The sequence below is a fragment of the Cricetulus griseus genome, chromosome 7, assembly GCF_003668045.3.
Source record: "Cricetulus griseus strain 17A/GY chromosome 7, alternate assembly CriGri-PICRH-1.0, whole genome shotgun sequence".
Lineage (NCBI taxonomy): Eukaryota > Metazoa > Chordata > Mammalia > Rodentia > Cricetidae > Cricetulus > Cricetulus griseus.
The window spans coordinates 91914019-91933889 of NC_048600.1; the positions used below are offsets into that span (position 1 = coordinate 91914019).

The window sequence follows — 19871 nt, forward strand, 5'->3', positions numbered from 1 at the left end:
CATGGCAGTGTAACACAATTTTATTAGAAGTTAGTGTTTACTTCTATTGCTTAAGGGAAGCAACCAAGGATTGCAGGTATGCAGTAAAAGACACAGTCTTTCATGCCAGAACCTGTGCTACCCTTTAGGTAGACCAGTCACATCAATCCCAGGTTCAACAGAGCCTGTAGATTCATCCTGCCAAGAGCTACTGTAGGAATAGGACTGGAAAACCCACAAATCCCTAAGCCATACAGTCCAAGCAAAAACGCTCAGATCATTTCAGTTAGTGTTTTCCTTAAACCAAGGAGATGTTTTCAGTCAAAGATGATGAATACCCAGCCCTGGACTCTTGCTGCTGTGCAGGCCCAAGGACTAGACACCACTGATACGGGTGTCAGAGCACCAAGTAGAGAGGCTAAAGGGGATATGGAGGTCAAGGAACAAACTGGAAATATGTAGCATGGAGCTGGGACTCTGAATACTAAAGGGCTTCTTGGGGACAGCTGAGAAAATAGACCAGTGGCCTCATACAACAACATTCCAAAGTTTGTGGGAAAGCCTCAAAGCTAAAGCCTAAATTTGGTCAAAAAAATGGATTGTCATCTCACTTCCAGTGAGTTCTGGAAGAACTAGTAGCTGCTGATCACCAAGGTGCTTGACCTGAGCATCTCAGAGCTGTTTATACATTCAAGACTGTGATTAACACCAAATGATTACTAAGTCACGTTTCCCTTGCTCTATCATGTCATGTCAGGGCCTTGTGAGAGCCCAACCCTAACCCTGGCATCTGCCTATAGGCTCTGAGACGTGAGCTATGTGCAGCCGTTTGGCAGTTATGAGAGTGGTCAAGGGATGAAGCTGACATTCTGTGTTCTGTCCTGAGCACTGTTGATGGCCACACACTTTGTCAGGCTTGCAAACAGCTTCCTCCAGTGACAACATTCCTCTGGAAAGAATCCAGTTAGGAGGGCCAGGACCAGCAAGAAGGGGAGGAAAACCAAAGCCCAGAGGAATAATTCACATCCAGTCTAGACCTTGGTACCTCCATGGTCAAGTGACCCAAAAGAAATAGAGGCCTTTCAAAAGGCTTAAGTTGCCCTGGTTACTATGTATTTGGAGACTCGTCACTAAACAGAACCACTACCTAGAGCCAAACCATAAACCAAGACATGATGTCAGGAGCTGGGCAAAAGTATGGCGAAGCCTGGGCCACATCTGTGGGCATTCCTGGCAGCATGTGGCTATAAGAATGTGCCTTCTGCTGCAGCTGTGTTTCTGGCCTGCATCACAGCCTCTGGCTTTATGGTCTGTGGGGACAGCATGTCTTAGAGCTGAGCATACCCAAGTATGAGACCCAAACCAAACTATTGTGTTAGGTCTGGGTCAGTGATATGACCCTACAGGGGGTGAGATATCTTTTCCCATAGGGTGCTATTAAAATCATGGGCTCTACTTGGGTATCCTTCCCCTCCTGGTGTTCTTTGGGCTGCCCAGTCAGGTTGACAAAGCCAAAGCTAGTCAGTTTGCTTTTTTCTTGAGACAGTGTCTTCCAGGCTAGCCTAGAATTTTAACTACATAGCACAGACTGGTCTCAAACGTATGATCCTCCTGCCTCAGCCTGTGAGTGCTGGCATTATAGCATGTGCCAGACTCCTGAATGACAGACATACAAAGTGCTTTAAAGATGGGTTCTAGGGCATTTAAAGGGGTAGTGTGTGTGTGTGGGGGGGGGGGAGGAGTCTGCCTAGGTGGGGTCCTGGCATCCTGCAGGGTAACAAATGCTTAGTTCTAGGTTCTCCCTCATCAGGCTAGAAAATAGTCATTTCCTAGATACTTTGTGTGTGTGGCAGTACTGGGGATTGAACCCAGGACCTCACTCATACTAGGTAAGTATTCTACCACTAAGCTATGCCACTAGCCCTCTTTTTAAAACTTTGTATTGAGACAGTATCTTGCCAAGTTGTCCAGGCTAGTCTATAACTTGTTTTCCTGCCTCGGCTTCTCCGTAGCTGGGATTATAGGCAAGGCCACCATGCTAACTTCTAGATTTAAGAACAAAAAAAAAAATCAGGTCATACCTATGCTTAAACACCTTAAGAAAAAAAGAAGGCTGCTCTTTCTGTTCAAAATTGGATCCTTGCAGCACCAGGAGCCTCCTTTCCCATAGGACAGAACTGTTCCCATGGGCCTCAGCTGAGGAACTGAAGGAGCTCTTCAGCAGAGAGAAGGGCACTAAGCCAAGGGCCTGGGGAATGTTCTCCACAGGAGGTGGAAGTCAGTGCACTCACCCTAAAGTAGCTCCCTGCCAGGCAGGAAGTGGGGTGGCATCTGGAAGTGATGGGGGGAGCAGGACCAGGTAGGGCAGTGTGACCTTTCCTCTGCCGGGCTCCTTGACCTCCCAAGCAGGGCCCAGCACCACTATATGCTAGAGCAGGCTCCCAGCTCGCAGGAGCAGCATAGGATGGCCAGTGGGCTATGTTCCACAGGATAGCAGACATGGCTTCTTGTGCTCTGACTTCCTAAGGGTCTCATTAGTCTCGATGAGCAGACTGGTGGCCAAGTTGCCGGTCATCGTAAGTGCTATAGCGCTTGACGTGAATGCGGCGGACACGGTCCCGCAGTTCAAAGGCATCCTCATCTTCACTGGGGGAAGCTTGGCTGCGGCTCCGGCTTGTGGCCTCCAGCAAGGAATTGTCAGGGACTCGAGGGGTCTCATAGAGTAGGACGTTGAGTGTCTCCTCATATATTCGGGCCTCTGGGAATTCCACCTGGGAAGAAGGGAACAAGATGGAGTGAGGTCTCATTTCATGAGGAAACATTAGGGCTCTGAACCTTGTCTCTTCCATGAAGCCTCCTAACTTAGAAGTCAGGTAGCTGCCTGGCTAACAAGGGAAGCATCAGGGGACATGAGAATATAGATAAACGCAACCCTGCATCCCCACCCCAATCCACAACTAAAGACTATCATCATGGGTACGTACAGGTACAAACAACTCTGTGGACAAGATGCTATGTCTTGGGCCTGAGCTTTCTGGGCTGCAGTTTCTATGTGTGTAAAGTGATGTCAATTGCTACTTTCTTTGCTTTTGTTTTGAGACAGGGTCTCCTTATGTCCCAAGCTGCCCCAGATTCAGAATCTTCCTACCTCAGCCTTCTGAGCACTGTGATCCCAGGCATGCCTGCCAAGCTGAGCTAACACCTCTTGAGATTTGTCAACATTAAAAGAAAGACGTACATTCTTTAGCCCAGTGAATAGCCTGACACAGTAAACAACCAAATACATAATAAAAAGCAGCTGCTGCCAGGCGGTGGTGGTGCACACCTTTAATGCCAGCATTCAGGAGGCAGAGATAGGTGGATCTCTGTGAGTTCGAGACCAGCCTGGTCTACAAGAGCTAGTCCCAGGACAGCCTCCAAAACCACAGAGAAACCCTGCCTCAAAAAACCAAAAAAAAAAAAAAAAGCTGCTTAGCCAGGCTGAGTGGTACCTACCCATCTGTAATCCCTGCCACCTGAGGCAGGAGGATGGAGACTTTGAAGCCAGCCAGCCCACCTGGTGAAATCCATTTCAAAAAAGGGGTGGGGGAACAGAGAGGATAGTTCAGCTGATTAAGGTGCTTGCTACCAATCCTGCCAACTTGAGTTTGATCCCAGGACCTGAATGGTGGAACCCAAATGGAGAGAACTCTCTGGGCTGTCCTGTCATCACCCACCCACACAAATAAATGAAGTAATTCTAACAAACAGTTCCACTGCTTCTCTGACCCAGAAAGCCCCACCCCTAGGGTCAATGTTGAGGGAAGAGATCAGGACCCCAAAACTGTAGCACATCTGTCACACTGAGCTGCTGTGCCTTCATCTCAAGTGGAGAGAAGGTTCTAGCTGGGCAAGTCTTCTAGCTGGGGTGTGGAGGGTTAGGGGAGCACACAGAAGAAGGAAGAGAGCACCAAGGAAGAAGACTGGCACTGCTACCTCTGCTGTTACTCAGGTCCTGAATCCTGACTCCACTTTCACAGCCTCTTGGCTAACTCCATGCCATCTTTGTCTCTACCCCCCACTGCCAAGAACTGCCACCTCATATAAGCTGTCCTTTGGACAGCCCTCAGCAGATCACTCAGCCTGAGGCAATGTGGCAGTCTGGGGCTAAGGCTCTTGGGTCTGGATGCTTGCGCCCTTTATTCCCCCTTTTTACCCAGTAAAACCCTGCCATCTCCAAGTATATATTCTAGGGAGGATACCTGCTGGTCTCTTCAGGAAGGGAGGAGATGAATCTACATAAATTGTCCCCTACCAAGTAATTCACACAGCTGATTATAGTTAACTATATCTGTAACCCTAGTCCTAGTGGGCTGAGGCAGGAGGAATGCCAGGTGTTTGTGGCTAACCTAGGTTATATAGCAAGCTCCAGCCTGGGCTTCTGTGACCCTGTTTCAAAAAGAAAAAGTAAAAATAAAAGTTGCCCTGTGCTCATCTGGCACATCTGGCTCATCTGTGATGTCATTCCATGGGCTCAGGAAGCCAGCTGGCCAGCCTGGCTGTAAGAGCAGTGTTGAAGTGGAAAGCTACACACCGTGCTGCTTTGGTACCCTTGCCATGTACTGGCTAGACTCAGACTCATTCCCATATCTTCAAGCAGGGAAACAGACCAATGGCTCCCCAAAGTCAGACAACTAGAAGTGGTGGGACTAGAACTGCAACCTGAGTTGTGACAACTTCAAAGACCTGGTCCTTCCATGGCACCAGAAGGTTGCTGGTCAGTGGGCTTCTTTTTCAGCAACTGTTAACAGCTTCTGACCATTCCCAAACCCCTTTGTTCTGACTCTGTCCTACCTGGCACCATCATACCATGGTTTGGAAAGTACACGTGGCCCTTTCGTTACTGTGGGAAGGGCGCATTGGAGCAATACCAGTCGTCAACCCTGGAGTCTGTGTGATCTGTCCCCTATCAGAGGAAAGATCATACCTTTGTCTGCTTCTTCTCTGTGGCATACACGATGGAGGTGCAGCACACCTCTGCCAGCTTGCGACCCTGGCCATAGAAAGACCAGCAGCAGATTTCATCACCAATGACATCCTTGATGAAGAGCACACGGCCATTGAATCGCAGGGACAGCTTGTCAAACAGCTCAATGTTTTTCAGCAGGTGATCATCAGAGTTGCTGAAAAAACCAAAGGGCCAGCAGGCCTGGAATGAGGTTCCAACAAGCAGGGCTGCCGGGACATTCTGGTTCTCCACGCTGCTCTGCCCACCCCTACCCTATCATGCTAAAGTGAAGACAAGGCAGAGGGACAGAGAGGCAGAAAGGAACCTGTAGGACTTGGGGCTTGTGAGGAAAGGGGGTGGAACTGGCTCTCGGTTCAGCAGAGAGCACTGAGAGAAAGAAGTAACCCCTCATAAGCGTGGAAGGAAGGGCCCCTCTCTGTTACTTCAGTATACTGTTCTTTTGCTGTGGGCTGATGCAGGGTTCACAGGGGACCAGGAGAGTCTAGATCCATGTCTGCAGCCACCTGGGTCTACCTAACCATAGCCTGTTATGGGGACACAGTGAGGAACACCAGCTTCAGGAAGACTCCGTCCATGACTTCCTAGCACCTCTCTTCATCCACTAAAGCAATGGGGATTAAAATCCCTGGCACGTTACAGGCATGATTAACATTTTATCATTTATATCCCAACCAGGATTATATAACAAATCCCAAATGCCTCTGTCCTGAGTTCCCTTCCATCTCTGTTCATTGCCCTTAGCAAAGGTGGTTTCAAAACCCAGCCCCATGTTACGTGTGTTGGGAATCTGTGAAGTCCCTTGAGCCACTGCCCACGCCTGCTCTGGTTGCTCAGCCCTTTGGCTGCATTTGCCGCCCTCCCCAGCGCCCTAGCAGAGATGCCTGCCATACCTGGTGTATGAATACTTGTTATTGCTCCTGTTGTATAGCAGCTTCACCACAGGCTGTGGGAGAAGATGGAGTAAGGGTTAGGCCAGGAGCCTGGTGTCCCCAGACCAAGGTCCTAAGAGTGCCCAGTACCTTTGTGGAGGATTCGATGAGCCTGTCCTCTTCTCTCAGCGATGTGATGATGGGGATGTTACACACAGGCTGGTAGGAGTCTTTCTTGTCCTGGGTGACACACAGAGCAGAGAGCTGCCTTTAGGATCTTGTACCCCTCCAGGCCTTGCCACAGTCACCCCCTGCCTGGTAAGGAGGTACCAGACGGACCATGATGTTCTTGGTAATAGACATTGCCAGTTAGTAAGATCTCCACTGCCAGAAAATATGAAGCTCGGATATCTAAGTGAATGAACTAGGGGCACAGCCTGCTTGTGCTACCAAATGTGAGTATCTAGCAGCCGTTTGCTCGGGCCTGGGAGCACCCCATTGTTCTATTTGGGTTTGGACTCATCAACCTCATTTCCAATACAGCTTTCCAGGAGCCAAACCTAATGTCCCCAGAGGAACAATTCCCAACCTCATTAGGTCACCCAATTCTTCCCATACCTGCAGGGCAGACTGGCACATGTTCACTAGCCCCTGAATGAGGTAATATTTTGCTTCAGCCATCAATTCCTGGATTTCTTGCCGGTTTTGAGGGAGGGTGATGGTGTCATCTCGGAGGTAATTCAAGATGGTTCCAAAGTGCTTCCCACATCTGTCTATGAGGATCCAGCCTAGGAATTTAGAGGGATCCCATAGGATTACTGTTAGCCTCCAGCTGTGTTTTACTGTTTGCCTTCAGGCAAACGCCACCTGAAGAGAGGCAGCAGGCAGCAGGATGCAAGGAAAGGAGCTCCGTGAGAGAGTGCAGAGCCCAGACCAGGGGTGGCAGAGATTTGGCCTCAGGTCGGTGCTGCTTTTCCCTATCCTGAGTCCAGGAACTCTGTGCCCCCGAGAAGAGAGAGGTCTTCAGGGGTCTGTGCAGGACTGGATGTCTAAGCTTGGGGGAACTCAGGTCAGCCCAGTAATACAGAAACCACCAGTCTCTGCTTACTTTTGCCCACTGCCCAGGCTCTACTGTGTTTATGACGATTTTATTTGGATACCTATACATATCTCAGCCTTTTGGATGGTTTTTTGTTTTTCAAGGCAGGGTTTTTTATGTAGCCCTGGTTGTCCTGGAAAACACTTTGTAGACCAGGCTGGCTTTGAACTCACAGAGATCCACCTTCCTCTGACTCTTTGAGTGCTGGGATTAGAGGTGTGTGCCACCATGACTGGCCCATATGTCACCTTTTGAAACAGTCTTGCTGAATTGTCTGGGTTAGCCTCAGATTTGAGATTGAACTGCCTCAAACTGAGTGTTGGGATTACACGCCTGTGCCGGCATTCCTGGATTGAGATAAAGTTTGTAGCCTAGGCTGGCATCAAAGTCACTATGTAATGGAAGTTGGCTTCAAATTTCTGATCCTCCTGTCCCCACCGCCAAATGCTACGGTTACAGATGTGTGCTGCCACACCCAGCCTGAATATTTTTTAAGTTTGGACTTTTCCTCCGGATGACACATAAACACACAGCATTCTATGTACACTTTCAAGGAATTCTGGAGCCCTATTAAGACTTGTAAGAAGTGAAGTGGAAAAGTTAGATTCTGGGTCTACTGAGCCTTGCCCTGAGGTCGTCGAAGGATGCCCCTTTCTCTCCTCCCTTGCCCAGCATGCCCAGATACAATGCCTCACCTTCTTTGTCGGTCAGCACCTCCATGCGCCCACTGAACATGGCCTTGAGCATAGTGTCATGCCGGGTGAGGGCCCGCACTGTCGTGTAGTACAGGGAGCCGCCCACATTGAGCTGCACGTACTTGTTGCCCAGGCCGCCTCCCTTGAAGCCATTTATCTTGGGCTTGGCCCCCGAGGCTGGGCATAGACAGGTGTCCCCTGACATCTCCCGCTGCAGGTAGATCACCACACGGCAGGCGGTGGGCTTGGAAGGCTCTGCCGTGGTGGAAGTGGTTACGAATGAGTGGCCCACAGAGGCCAGGGACTCATACTCTTCAGTGCTGTAAGCAAAAGGTAGAGAGAACACGGAAGTCAACAGAGTAGAGATCACAAAGGAGGAGGGGACAGCAGTAGGAACTCTGACACAGTTTACCTTCTAGATAAACCCATGTACTCCCCAGCAGAGGCTAAATTCCTGGGTGTGCTGGTTAGTTTTTTTGTCAACATGACACATGCTAAAGTCCTTGGCCTGAAGGAAAGCCTGCAGGAACATTTTCCTAATTAAGGATTGATGGGGGCTGGGCAGTGCCATCCCTGGGCAAGTGGTTCTGGGTGGTATAAGAAAGCAGGCTGGGCAAGCCAGTAAGCAGCATTCCTCTATGGGCTCTGCTTCAGTTCCTATCGTCAGGTTCCTGTCACCAGTTCCTTCCCCGACTTCCCTTAGTGAAGAACTATGACCTGGGATGTGTAAGCCAAATAAACTCTTTTCTCCCCGAGTTGCTTTTGGTCAAAGCTTTTTATCACAGCAATAGAAAGCAAACTAGGATACTGTGTGACAATAAGAATGACCCCCTATGCTGTTCTCACAGTACCAGGAGCCAGGTCTGGGAGCATAAACTCCTCTAGGCTCAGTTCTGCTTTGGGTGGCAAAAAAATCCTTAGAACTAAGAACAGATGAATAGATCACCTTGGGATCCACCACACTGACTCCAGAAAATGTTTTCCCAAGATTCCAGACTTTCCAGACTAACTGACTGGGAACCTAGCCAGCCTAGGAGTTTCCCAGGAACCAGAGGGACAGGATGCATTTCCTGTCTCAGGAGTAGCCTGCTCCAGGACTCAGGTTAGCACCAGCCAAAGGAAGCCTGATCCAGGAAGGAACATGAATGTGGTTTTAAGAGATTGGAGAAGGCCAGCTTTGGAGGCAGCCAGCCAGGGAGCTGGCTGTGTGTGTGTGTGTGTGTGTGTGTGTGTGTGTGTGTGTGTGTGTGTGTGTCTGTGTGTGTGTCTGTGTGTGTGTGTGTGTGTGTGTGTGTGTGTGTGTGTGTGTGTGTGTGTCTGTGTGTGTGTGTGTGCCCGAACATGAATGTGGTTTTAAGAGGAGAAGCCAGCTTGGAGGCAGCCAGCCAGGGGCTCTGTGTTGTGTGTGTGTGTGTGTGTGTGTGTGTGTGTGTGTGTGTGTGTGTGTGTGTGTGTGTGTGTGTGTGTGTGTGTGTGTCTGTGTCTGTGTGTGTGTGTGTGTGTGTGTGTGTGTGTGTGTGTGTGTGTGTGTGTGTACTCGAACTCCCATGGGGTTTCCCGACCCTCCCCTTTCTTAGCATCAGCCTTGTCCCAAGTTCCTGTAATTGTAACCATTTTTCAAGGCGGAACACAGGATGACTATTTTGTTGCTTTTTCCTGAGAGCCCAATCTCTCTTCTTTTCCTTCCTACCATGAACGGGGAGAACAAACATGATGATGACCTTAAAAATGATTACGGAATGTGGAAAGTAAAACACTAACAGTTTGGAGACCAGAGAAATAATTATATTCTAAGTTCTAAACCTATAAACCCTGAATTAAAAACAACAAAACACACACACACACAAACCCCCAAAAGATGGAGTCCTAGATGGGCATAGTGGGACAAGCCTTTAATCCTGGCACTAGGGAAGCAGAGGCAAGAGGCTCTCTGTGAGTTCCAGGCCAGCCTGGTCTACAGAGGGAGCTCCAGGACAGCTAGGACTACACAGAGACCTTGTATCAAAAACAAACAAAATTGCATTTTTACTGAATGGTTACAGACTTACTGTGGCTACCATTCCCTAAACAGCATAGTGTAACAACTATTTGCATAATATAGATACAACTATGTGTATCATACTTTATATATTTACATAGTATTAGGTACTTTAAATAATCCAGAGATGATAGAAGAAATTCAGGAGGATATGCATGGATTATATATGACAACACTTAATGAAAGGGACTCAACCTAAGATTTGGTATTTGCAAAGAACCTAGAATCAATGCCACACAGACTTGGAGGGATAATTGTATTAGAATGATGGTGATGATAGTTTTTTTTGAAACAAGTCCCTTTATTATATAGCCCTGATTCTGGATTTCGGATATGTAAACTAGACTGTCCTCAAACTCACAGAGCTCCACTTGCCTCTGCCTCCAAAGTGCTTGGATTAAACATGTTTGTCACCACCCCTAGCTGTAATGTTTTAGCTTATCCAAACTATCACTAACCAGGCCAAGGGTGATGGCTCACACCTACAATCTAGATTATCCAAACTATCACTAACCAGGCCAAGGGTGGTGGCTCACACCTACAATCCCGTACTTGGAAGGCTGAAACAGTCTGAACTACAGAGACCCAGTCTCGGGGGGAAAAGGAAAGACTAAATTGTAGCTTAATGTAGATGCTTGTCTAGCATATATGAGCTCTGGATTTGATTCCCAGCAGCATGTAAACTCAGTGTGATAGGCCTTGCCTGTAATCAAAACAGGCCAGTGGAGGCAGAAAGACCAGCTGTTCCTCAGCTACCTAGAAAGTTTGGGACCAGTCTGGGATACAAGAGACTCTGCCTCAAAAACAAACAAACACCGTCCCCCTCATACTATTAGGTACGGTAACACCAGCAAGCACTCAAGAAGATTTCAAGTCCAAGCCTGCCTTTATTATAGAATGAGACAGAGCCAACCTGGGCCAAATAGCAGGATCTCTGTCTTTAGAAAAAGAAATGAATATAGTAGTAACAAAAAATCACATACTGAAGAGATGGTTCAGCTGTTATGAGCATCACCTGCTCTTCTAGAGGACCTGGGTTCAATTCCCAGGCCCACATAGCAGTTACTATTTGTAACACCAGTTGCCGAGGATCTGATGCCGTATTATGGCCTCTGTGGGCACTGCACATATGGTACACAAATAACATGCAGGCAAAACACCCATACACATAAAATAATAAATATCTAAAAATAGTATCAATAATATCGACTCACCAAAGAAAAAATAACATAGCTAAATTCACTGCATGCAGGGAATATTCTACACACTGGGTATATATTTTATCTCATTTAATTCACTTGATAATAAAACTATTGGGTACTTGTTATATTAAGAAGTAGGAACCATATAAAGACATTGCCCTTGCTCCAAGGAGTTCAAAGAACACTACATCCCCAACCCAATAAGAATTAAAAAATAGTAATATGTTATCATTTATTATGCTCTTACTGTGTGTCAGGCACTAGAAATAGAAAAGAACAAATACAGAAGAGTCCTGCCCTTATGGAAATTCCACTCTAGTGGAAGAAGACTAGCTAGACATAATGACACATCCTTTAATCCTAGTACTTGGGAGTTTCAGGCTAGCCTGGCGCATGTAGTGAGTTCCAGGGCAGCTAAAGTTATATAGAGAAACCTTGACTTAAACAAAAACACAAACTAGAAGACAGACTATCAACAAGGGAACAAAGAAGCAGACAGTTATACAGGTGATCAATCTAACTGAGAATATAAGAATGACATGGGAGGCGGGCGTTGGTGGCACACGCCTTTAATCCCAGCACTCGGGAGGCAGAGGCAGGAGGATCTCTGTGAGTCTGAGACCAGCCTGGTCTATAAGAGCTAGTCCCAGGACAGCCTCCAAAGCCACAGAGAAACCCGGTCTCGAAAAACCCAAAAAAAAAAAAAAAAAAAAAAAAAAAAAAAAAGGATGACATGGGAATTACCAGGCTGAGGCTTGAGACGAAGGGAAGAGGACATTTCAGCTAAGGTCTGAAAGTATATTCTAGACGGTAAGTGCAAAGCTCCTGTTTGAAATAAGGTTTAGAGGCTGGAGAGATGGCTCTGTGGTTAAGAACTCCCTTGCAGAAGACCCAGGTACAGTTCCCGGCACCCACATCAACTGGCTTATAATACTCTGTAACTCCTGTTCCAGAGCATCTGACACCCTCTTCTGGCCTTTCTGTCGGCTACATGCATGTGGTGTCCACATATACACTCAGGCACACACATGTACATTTATATTTTGAAAAAATGAAACCAATTTTATGGGGCTGGAGAGATGGATCAGCAGTTAAGAGCACTGGCTGCCTCCCAAAAGACCTACATTCAATTCACAGCTCACAATGATCTGATGGCCTCTTCTGGTCTTTGTGAGCACCAGACACACAAATCGCTAAAAAGGAACAAGTTTTAGGAACAGCAGTGACATGGTGGCTGGTACACAGGAAGAAGGGGAAAGTGGTCTGATAGAAAGCCAGAGAAAGAAAGTACTACATGACCATGAAGAACTGGGTTTGTGTGAATTGCAATATACTTTTGGAACTGACCGGAAGGCTTTAAACAGGGGAGTGATATGATCTGATTTATTTATAGTTTCCAAGGACAAAGCAGTGGTCTAGGCAAGAGATGATGAAGGCACGGATCACAGAAGCAAGGCTGGAAACAAAACAAAACAAAAAACCCCAAAGTGGGATGGACCTCTTTAAATCCCAGAACACTCAGTGGATTCCTGTTACCCCTCACACCTTACAGGTGAGACCCAGAATGTGGTTCCTCAAACAAGAAGGCCCACTTTCAAGTATTCAACATATATCAGACTAAAACTATTCCCCAAAAGATTTAGGTATGCCCCTGGAATGGTCGGGGGGTTGGGAGTTGTCAGGGAAAGGCTAGCTTGGTGCTGTGTGAAGTAACACATCCTTTTGGTGACTTATTTGCTTCAGTGATGGAATATGAATGAAATGAGCCCCAGGAGACTGACAGTAAGTAACACTGGAACGCTAGAATGGGGCCAGGCCGGGCGGTGGCGCACGCCTTTATTCCCAGTGCTTGGGAGGCAGAGGCAGGCGATCTCAGTGAGTTTGAGGCCAGTCTGGTCTACAGATTGAGTGCCAGGACAGGCTCCAAAGCTACACAGAAATCCTGTCTCAAGAAAAAAAAAAAGTTAGAATGGTGAGCAATATGCCCTACCCCAAAGGGGGGGGGGGAATCAACCCCTTAACAAGTTTTAGCAAGTTCCTCACATATTTTGTGTCCAAACCCTATTTCTCCCGAATCAAAGAACATATACAGGTTCTACCAAATCAAAGAAACTCAGTGACTAGGCTTGCCAGCTAAGGAAGTCAAATCCTGAGCTAATCTATTCTTTTCCTACAAAGGAGCCACTTTGAGTCCTGGGTGACGTCAGATCAGGTTCCACCCAGACCAATGAGTTCCAAGAGTCCAGTGGCAGGTGACGCCCTAGAAAGAAATTTCTGAGAGGATGAAGTTTCCATGGATAGCGTCGGTGCTCTTCCCTCTGGACTTTGGCTATGGATACTGGGGTAATCCTGGGGTTAGGGACCCACACGTGTCTCTAAGGGAACCTCATGGGAAGCCAAACAGAACAAAGGGCAAACGATCGGCGGTAGTGCAAAGACTTGGGATCCTAAAGGAAGGACACGATGGACAGCGAGAGGGCGAGAAGGCTGGTTTTGGCTAAAAAGGTCAGAAATCGTGAGAGCGATGCTTAGGCTTTACCCAAAGGATTCCCTGTGGGAATGAAGAGCTATCCCACCCCTCTCCTGGCAGTGCAGGGTGCTCTCCCGCCACACCCCTCCTCTCCTGAGATCCGTGTGCCACCCAACCCCAGGGGAGGACCTGAACTCCATCCCCGCGCGCCGTCCCGTGCCTTTTGCCCAGGACTCGGCAGAGCCTGTCCTTCCCCTCTGCATTAGCACGTTGGCTCTCACCGTCGGCGGGGGCGCCTCTCCTCTCAGTGGAACGGCGAGCGGACTCCGTGCGGCCTCTGGCCCGTGGCTGCCTGCAATCCCAGCTGTGAGCTCACGTCCTGCGCCGGCCGACTCCTGAGCTACAACCCAGCCCTACGACTCGAGAAATATACTACAAGACCCGGCATGCACAGCGCGAGCAGGCGGTGGAGTCGGGAATCCGGTTGAGACTTGGCCTTCTTCCGCTTCCGGGTGTGAGGGCAAATCTACTTCCGACGGCCTCCGGCGCAAAGGCTTCTGGGTTTCGTGGGCAGTTGCCGCTCCTCCCGGGTTGCCTCTATTTCCCAGCAGGCACTGCTGGGATGCTACTGGTTCTGGTGTCGGGGTGACGTGTGGCTTAGTAAGTCCTGTATCCGTGGCAGCGGCTGGTTGCGGTTACCGGAGAGAACTTCCCGCCGACAGCCATCTGGGCCGCAGCGCGCCAAGACGGGTCGGCAGGTATGTCGTGATTTGAGGTCGGGGGGACGTGGTGGACTTGGGACTAGAGAAGGCCGACGTGGTCCCGCGATGGGGATTGGCAGGCCCAGGCCGAAAGCCGCGGTTTCCCACCCTCGACATTTTTAGGGAGCCGGTTTACACCCAGCTCAGCCCTAGAGCACGGCTCCCTACGATCTCGCCGGGAAACCGAGGCTCGGACGATTCAGGAGGATAACGTAGTAAAGACAGCCACGAGACAGCCACGTCCTTTGCCCAGTCTTTCCTGACTGTGCCAGCGCCTTCTCCACACTCCACAGCCGCAACTGTTTTTAGTGCCTGGGGATGTGGGAGAGCCAGGCTGGTAGAGCCAGTCACGGTCCTCATGTTTAGGAAACTCAATCCCAGCCGGGCGGTGGTGGCGCCCGCCTTTAATCCCAGCACTCGGGAGGCAGAGGCAGGCGGATCTCTGTGAGTTCGAGACCAGCCTGGTCTACAAGAGCTAGTTCCAGGACAGCCTCCAAAGCCACAGAGAAACCCTGTCTCGAAAAACCAAAAAAAAAAAAAAAAAAGGAAACTCAATCCTAGGTCCCTGGGACATGTTTGTGGTAGAGGCTGAGGGTGAGGTGGGGATCTCTTAGTCCACTGTGAATCATTTCCCTGCAATGGTTCCCCCTCTTTCTTAAGCATCTCATGAAACTGTGCTTTTCCAGCCATGCACTCGGTCCAGTCCAGACTCATGGCAATCATGTTTGGCTCTTTTCTTCACTTATCTCCAAACTGCTGCATTCAACAGTCTGTTACTAAATTCTGTCGACTTGGGAAACATGTCAGCTGTGATCTCGTCTTCAGCTTCAGGTCTTTGATTCTGTTACAGCCTACTGTTTCCATGTTCATTCATTCTGCAAACATTTACAGAGTGCCGCTTACTTGTAGGCAACCTGCTTAGATGCTAGGCTCACAGTGAAGAATCATCTTTTAGGTGTGCCTCTGTGCTACTACTGTTCCTCCGATTGGCCAAGGCAGTGAGTGATCTTCCCAAATCTGATCGATGAGCACTGCTGGAATCCACTACTAGCTGTTACCACTTTAAAAAAAAAAAAAAATCTGAGTTCATTACTGGGGCTTTCCCAGCATTGAACCACCCAGCTCTAGCCAGTCTAGCCTCGTTGCTCTTGTCGTTTTGATCACAATAGCCTTTGTGCCAAATTCTAGCCTCAGGATCTTCTTATGTGCTTTTCCCTCTGTTCAGAATACCTCTCTCCCTTCTCTTAGATTATTTTGGGCATGTTCAGGTCTCATATTATTTTTTCTGAAGGCTTTTGTTGACCTCTGCCCATTGAGTTATGTTCTCCTGCAGTGGCTTCACGACACTGAGCACTGTTCCATAAATATATAGTTTTATCACAGTGGTTGTTTGCTTACTGTCTGTCTGGAGACATTGTGTTCACTCTGTCCTTGGAGTAGCGATTCCACAGTTTTTTGAATAAATGCATGCAAACTCTGGTGTGTGCACCCTCATATTACACGAATTATTAATAGCACCTTGTTCAGTTAATCCCTGGCAGCTCTTAACTACTCAACTGTTTGTCCAAATAGAACAACACAAAAAGATAGTTGGGTTGGTTTTTGTTTTTGTTGTTTTGGAGACAGGGTCTTATGTAGCACAGTATAGCCTGGAGATCAATCAATATGTAACCCAGGTTGCTCCTAAATTTGTGTCAGTGGTCCTCTGGCATAAGTGCTAGAATTAGAGTCATGCATGACCATAGGTGGCTTTTAACTCTATTCCATCTACCCCCCCAACCCTGCTCCCTGGAACTCTGTTGACCAGGCTGGCCTTGAACTCACAGAGATCCACCTGCCTTTGCCTCCCTAGTGCTGGGATTAAAGGCGTGTGCCAGATTTTTTCTTTGTTTTATTTTGGTGGTGTTGTTTGTTTGTTTGTTTGTGTGTATCATTTCGGTGTATACCTTTGAAAAGCCTTTTGGGATGCATAAACGGGGATTTCTAACTATGCTTATGGCTTACAACTTAGGCCAGATGCACCCAAGTGAATTGCTGTTTTCATTTTTTTCCCCTGTTGGCTTAGTGATATTTCTGTAAAATCACTTAATGCAATATAGTTTTTCAGGTTTACATTCTGTTTTCCTCCAGCTAAACTGCTCCAGGGCAGGCACCATGTTGCATTCATCTTTACACCCCAGCATCTAGCAGTGTTGGCATGTAGTAGGCACTCAAGAAATGTATGTTGAATGAACGATGCCTGTGACAAGCAATTGGACTTTATTCTTTCCTGACCCTTGCTCCTATGACATACCTCCTGACTGCCACTGTCACCCCTTCAAAGCAGAACTTCTCTAGGGAGCCTGGAAGGGAAACAGGTGAGGCTGAGAGGTGGAGGTAGAGGGAACAGGGAATATGAGGAGGGCTTGACAATGGTATCTGGGGAGTATGAGGAGGGCTTGACAATGGTATCTGGGGACTGGAGTGGCTGAGGTTGAGCCTGATTTCCTTGGATGTCTGGGATGAAATTCAGGTTGGGGCTGCTTTCTTTACAGCTATGGCCAAGGACATCTTGGGGGAAGCAGGGCTGCACTTTGATGAGCTGAACAAGCTTCGGGTGTTGGACCCAGAGGTTACCCAGCAGACCATAGAGCTCAAGGAAGAGTGTAAGGATTTTGTGGACAGTGAGTATCATTTGAAGACATAGTATCACTCTGCTTTGAGCAAATTCATTACCCCACCTTGACTATTGCTCTTAGGTCTGCCAGAATGGAGTTGCTTGCTACCTGGTCTCTGGGTTCCCATGTGACCCAGCCTTCTCTACTTGCCCTCTTGTGCTGCCATGGAGCTCCGAATTTAGTCTCAAACAATACAGTGGACTAGGGGAGAGGGAGCTATTTTTAGATGAACAACCTTAAAATTGATGATGGAAGAATTATTAATTGGAGGTGGGAAATGGAATTATATATTCTGATTTTATTTCTTGGTAGAATAGTCTTGGTGGCAGGATCTGTGTTACTTGGATTTAGAGGTGGTAACTAAGGTCTCCAGGAGCAGCTCAGCACAGTGGTGACCTTTGGGCTACAAATCTCCAGGAGGCCTTCTTTCCTAGCTGCTAAGACAGCCCAGTGCCAGTGGAAAAGGCCAAATTAAGCTCAAGCATGCCAGGCGGTGGTGGTGCCCGCCTTTAATCCCAGCTCTAGGGAGGCAAAGGCAGGTGGATCTCTGTGAGTTTGAGACCAGCTTGGTCTACAAGAGATAGTTCCAGGACAGACTCCAAAGCCACTGAGAAACCCTGTCTCAACAACAACAAAAAACAAAACAAATTAAGTTGGAGCAAGGGAATTTTCTTTCCCTTTTTTTGAGGGTCTCACTATGTATGTTGTATGTTGGCTTCAAACTCATGATTCCAACTTAGCCTTCCTAGTGCTGGGGCTCCAGCTTGTGTCGCACACTCAGCTGAAGCAAGAGATTTCTGGGCCATGGTTTCATGACAGGTTGCTTGGTGTCTGTTTCCAGTTTAGTGGTTGGTGTATGCTGTGGCCTGCTTCTCTGGCCTTATTTTCATAAAATAAAACAGGGCTCCAACATATCAAGAGTACTGGAAAAAGTGAATGGGAAATGGGGCACCTAAATGATTGATTTGAGCTTTCTACCAGCTAGGTTGCAGGCAGGGATTTTCACACCACCTTTTATTGAAAGCCCTGGAGCTTATGCTCAGAGTCTAGCTCTGTAATGGTCCCTCTTTTCTAGGTGAGACCAGTGGTGGGAGGCTTAGGTTCATATGTACCAGGCTGCTGTAACACAGATTAGAAAGGGCAGTTAGTTCTGCCCTCCCTACTTCAAAGGAATGCTAATAAGAATGTTTTGTTCTTTTCCTTGAAGAAATTGGCCAGTTTCAGAAAATAGTTGGTGGTCTAATTGAGCTTGTTGATCAGCTTGCGAAAGAAGCAGAGAATGAGAAGATGAAGGTAAGATCAGCTGTTGGTCTTTGCCAGGAAACCAGGCCTTGTCTTTATTGTAGGGATGGTAGCCTCATTTATTTAACACGGGAATTTAATAACAGATGCTGGCCTAGTTAACATGGTGAGCTTATATGCCAGTGGTTTTTTTTTTTTTTTTTAAAGATTCATTTCATGTGAATGAATGCTTGTCTGCATGAATGTCTGTGCACATACTTGTGTGTGTCTAGAGGCCAGAAGGTTTCAGATCCTCTGGAACTAGAATTAGAAATATTTGGGTGTGACTTGCTGTTGAGGGCTGGTAATTGAACCTAGGTCCTCTGGAAACACAGCTAGTGCTTTTAATGACTCAGTCATCTCTCCAGTCCTTAGATATCTAGATTGATTTACGTGTATGACTGTTTTGCCTACGTGTGTGTGTGTGTGTGTGTGTGTGTGTGTGTGCGCGTGCGTGCGTGCGTGCGTGCGTGCGTGCGTGCGTGTGTGTGCGCGCGCGCGCCGGGTGTCCGTGCCCTTGGAGGTCAGAGAGGGTATTGGATTCCCTGGAACTGAAGTTATAGATACTGTTTAACCACCATGTGGGTGCCTGCAGAACTGAACTTGGCTCCTCTCCAAGAGCAACCAGTGCTCTTAACCACTGAGTCCTCTCTTCAGTCCACACTTGCCCTTCTTTTGATCTTCATGGTAGTACTAGTGGGTGTTTACCCTCCTTTTATAAACAAAGACATGAAAGATTGCCAGGTACAGATGACTTGGTAAAAGGCATAAGTGATGCCCCACCCCCACCCCCCACTCCCCAGTAGGCCACTACATACACTTGCAGGCCAGAGGACTTCCTTCTGTTATTTTTCACCAGGCACTTTGGGATCAGTGGGTTAATAGTCCTAACCATTAAAACCATGGGGCTCCTTTCTCTCTTCCCTTCCCTAGTGGCCTTTCCCTCTTTGAGTTTAAAACCATGCCTTCTTTGGCAATGCTGTTTCTTAGGCCATCGGTGCTCGGAACTTGCTCAAATCCATAGCAAAGCAGAGAGAAGCCCAACAGCAGCAACTGCAAGCGCTAATAGCAGAAAAGAAAATGCAGTTAGAAAGGTAAGCAGCCACATCAAGCCAGTGCTCAACTGCAGATTCTCATTTTCCTTCTGGATCACCTTGTCTTTCTAAATCATTCCCCAGGTAGAGCATCTCACTGGGTATCCTGAAGCTTTTTAAAAATTACATTTGATATGAAGAAAGTAGGGATTAATTGATTAATTCCAGATGACCTCCCATAGTTTGAGCACTGGTTCCTGTAACAAGGGCTGAGGCCACCTCCGTACCTTCCCTGGGAATGGAGGTTTCTCCTGGATGGCTCTGAGTAGGGCTTTGCTCATTTTATTCTTGCCCTGACTTCGTTCTCAGCTCACTATTTCTTACAACTGTTTAAAGCTCTATACTCTCAAAGAATTGTCCTGTTTTTATTTCATTCTTTTTAGGGCTTCTAACAATTTTGTTTTTCAGGTATCGAGTTGAATATGAAGCTTTGTGTAAAGTAGAAGCAGAACAAAATGAATTTATTGACCAATTTATTTTTCAGAAATGAACTGAAATTTTCATTATTTATAGCAGGAAGGCAAAAAAAAAAAAAAAAAAAAAAAAAAAAAAAGATTCCCAAACAAACAAAATAACCCTTTGTACTATTCCAGTGACTGACTGATGACCAAGTATGTAATGTCAGTGTAAGGAGGCAGTATTCCCATCTGGGGTACCTCTGGGGCAACTGGTAAACAGTGTCTGGCCACTGCTAGTGGCAGGGCAGAGCAGGGCCTCA

At 47.5% G+C, this 19871-nt stretch overlaps 2 protein-coding genes across 3 annotated transcripts; one reads left to right on the plus strand and one right to left on the minus strand.

Moving 5' to 3' along the window:
* Tnfaip1 (TNF alpha induced protein 1) lies at positions 1–13800 on the minus strand. The gene is made up of 7 exons (XM_027426563.2): positions 13642–13800; positions 7651–7970; positions 6475–6644; positions 6007–6096; positions 5878–5930; positions 4946–5141; positions 1–2750 (listed from the first exon to the last, which is right to left on the minus strand). Exons 2-7 carry the CDS (start codon positions 7853–7855, stop codon positions 2514–2516), a joined length of 951 nt encoding a protein of 316 aa, XP_027282364.1. The 5' UTR covers positions 7856–7970; positions 13642–13800; the 3' UTR covers positions 1–2513.
* Positions 13801–13929: 129 nt separating this feature from the next.
* Ift20 (intraflagellar transport 20) lies at positions 13930–19706 on the plus strand. 2 transcript variants are annotated; one of them, XM_027426565.2, is made up of 6 exons: positions 13932–14118; positions 16252–16478; positions 16656–16784; positions 17986–18071; positions 19050–19153; positions 19562–19706. In XM_027426565.2, exons 2-6 carry the CDS (start codon positions 16406–16408, stop codon positions 19641–19643), a joined length of 474 nt encoding a protein of 157 aa, XP_027282366.1. In that variant the 5' UTR covers positions 13932–14118; positions 16252–16405; the 3' UTR covers positions 19644–19706. The 2 variants fall into 2 exon arrangements, with proteins under 2 accessions (XP_027282367.1, XP_027282366.1); XM_027426566.2 differs by lacking the exon at positions 16252–16478 and having other exon boundaries at positions 13930–14118.
* The last annotated feature ends 165 nt before the right edge of the window (positions 19707–19871 follow it).

Coding starts and splice junctions, on each gene's coding strand:
- Tnfaip1 (XM_027426563.2), bottom strand. CDS start 7,855: ATGTCAGGGGACACCTGTCTATGCCCAGCCTCGGGGGCCAAGCCCAAG. Junction 6,645..7,650: donor GGTGCTGACCGACAAAGAAG/GTGAGGCATTGT, acceptor CTAAATTCCTAG/GCTGGATCCTCATAGACAGA. Junction 5,931..6,006: donor TCATCGAATCCTCCACAAAG/GTACTGGGCACT, acceptor CTTCTCCCACAG/CCTGTGGTGAAGCTGCTATA.
- Ift20 (XM_027426565.2), top strand. CDS start 16,406: ATGACATACCTCCTGACTGCCACTGTCACCCCTTCAAAGCAGAACTTC. Junction 16,479..16,655: donor GGAGCCTGGAAGGGAAACAG/GTGAGGCTGAGA, acceptor CTTTCTTTACAG/CTATGGCCAAGGACATCTTG. Junction 19,154..19,561: donor AAGAAAATGCAGTTAGAAAG/GTAAGCAGCCAC, acceptor TTTGTTTTTCAG/GTATCGAGTTGAATATGAAG.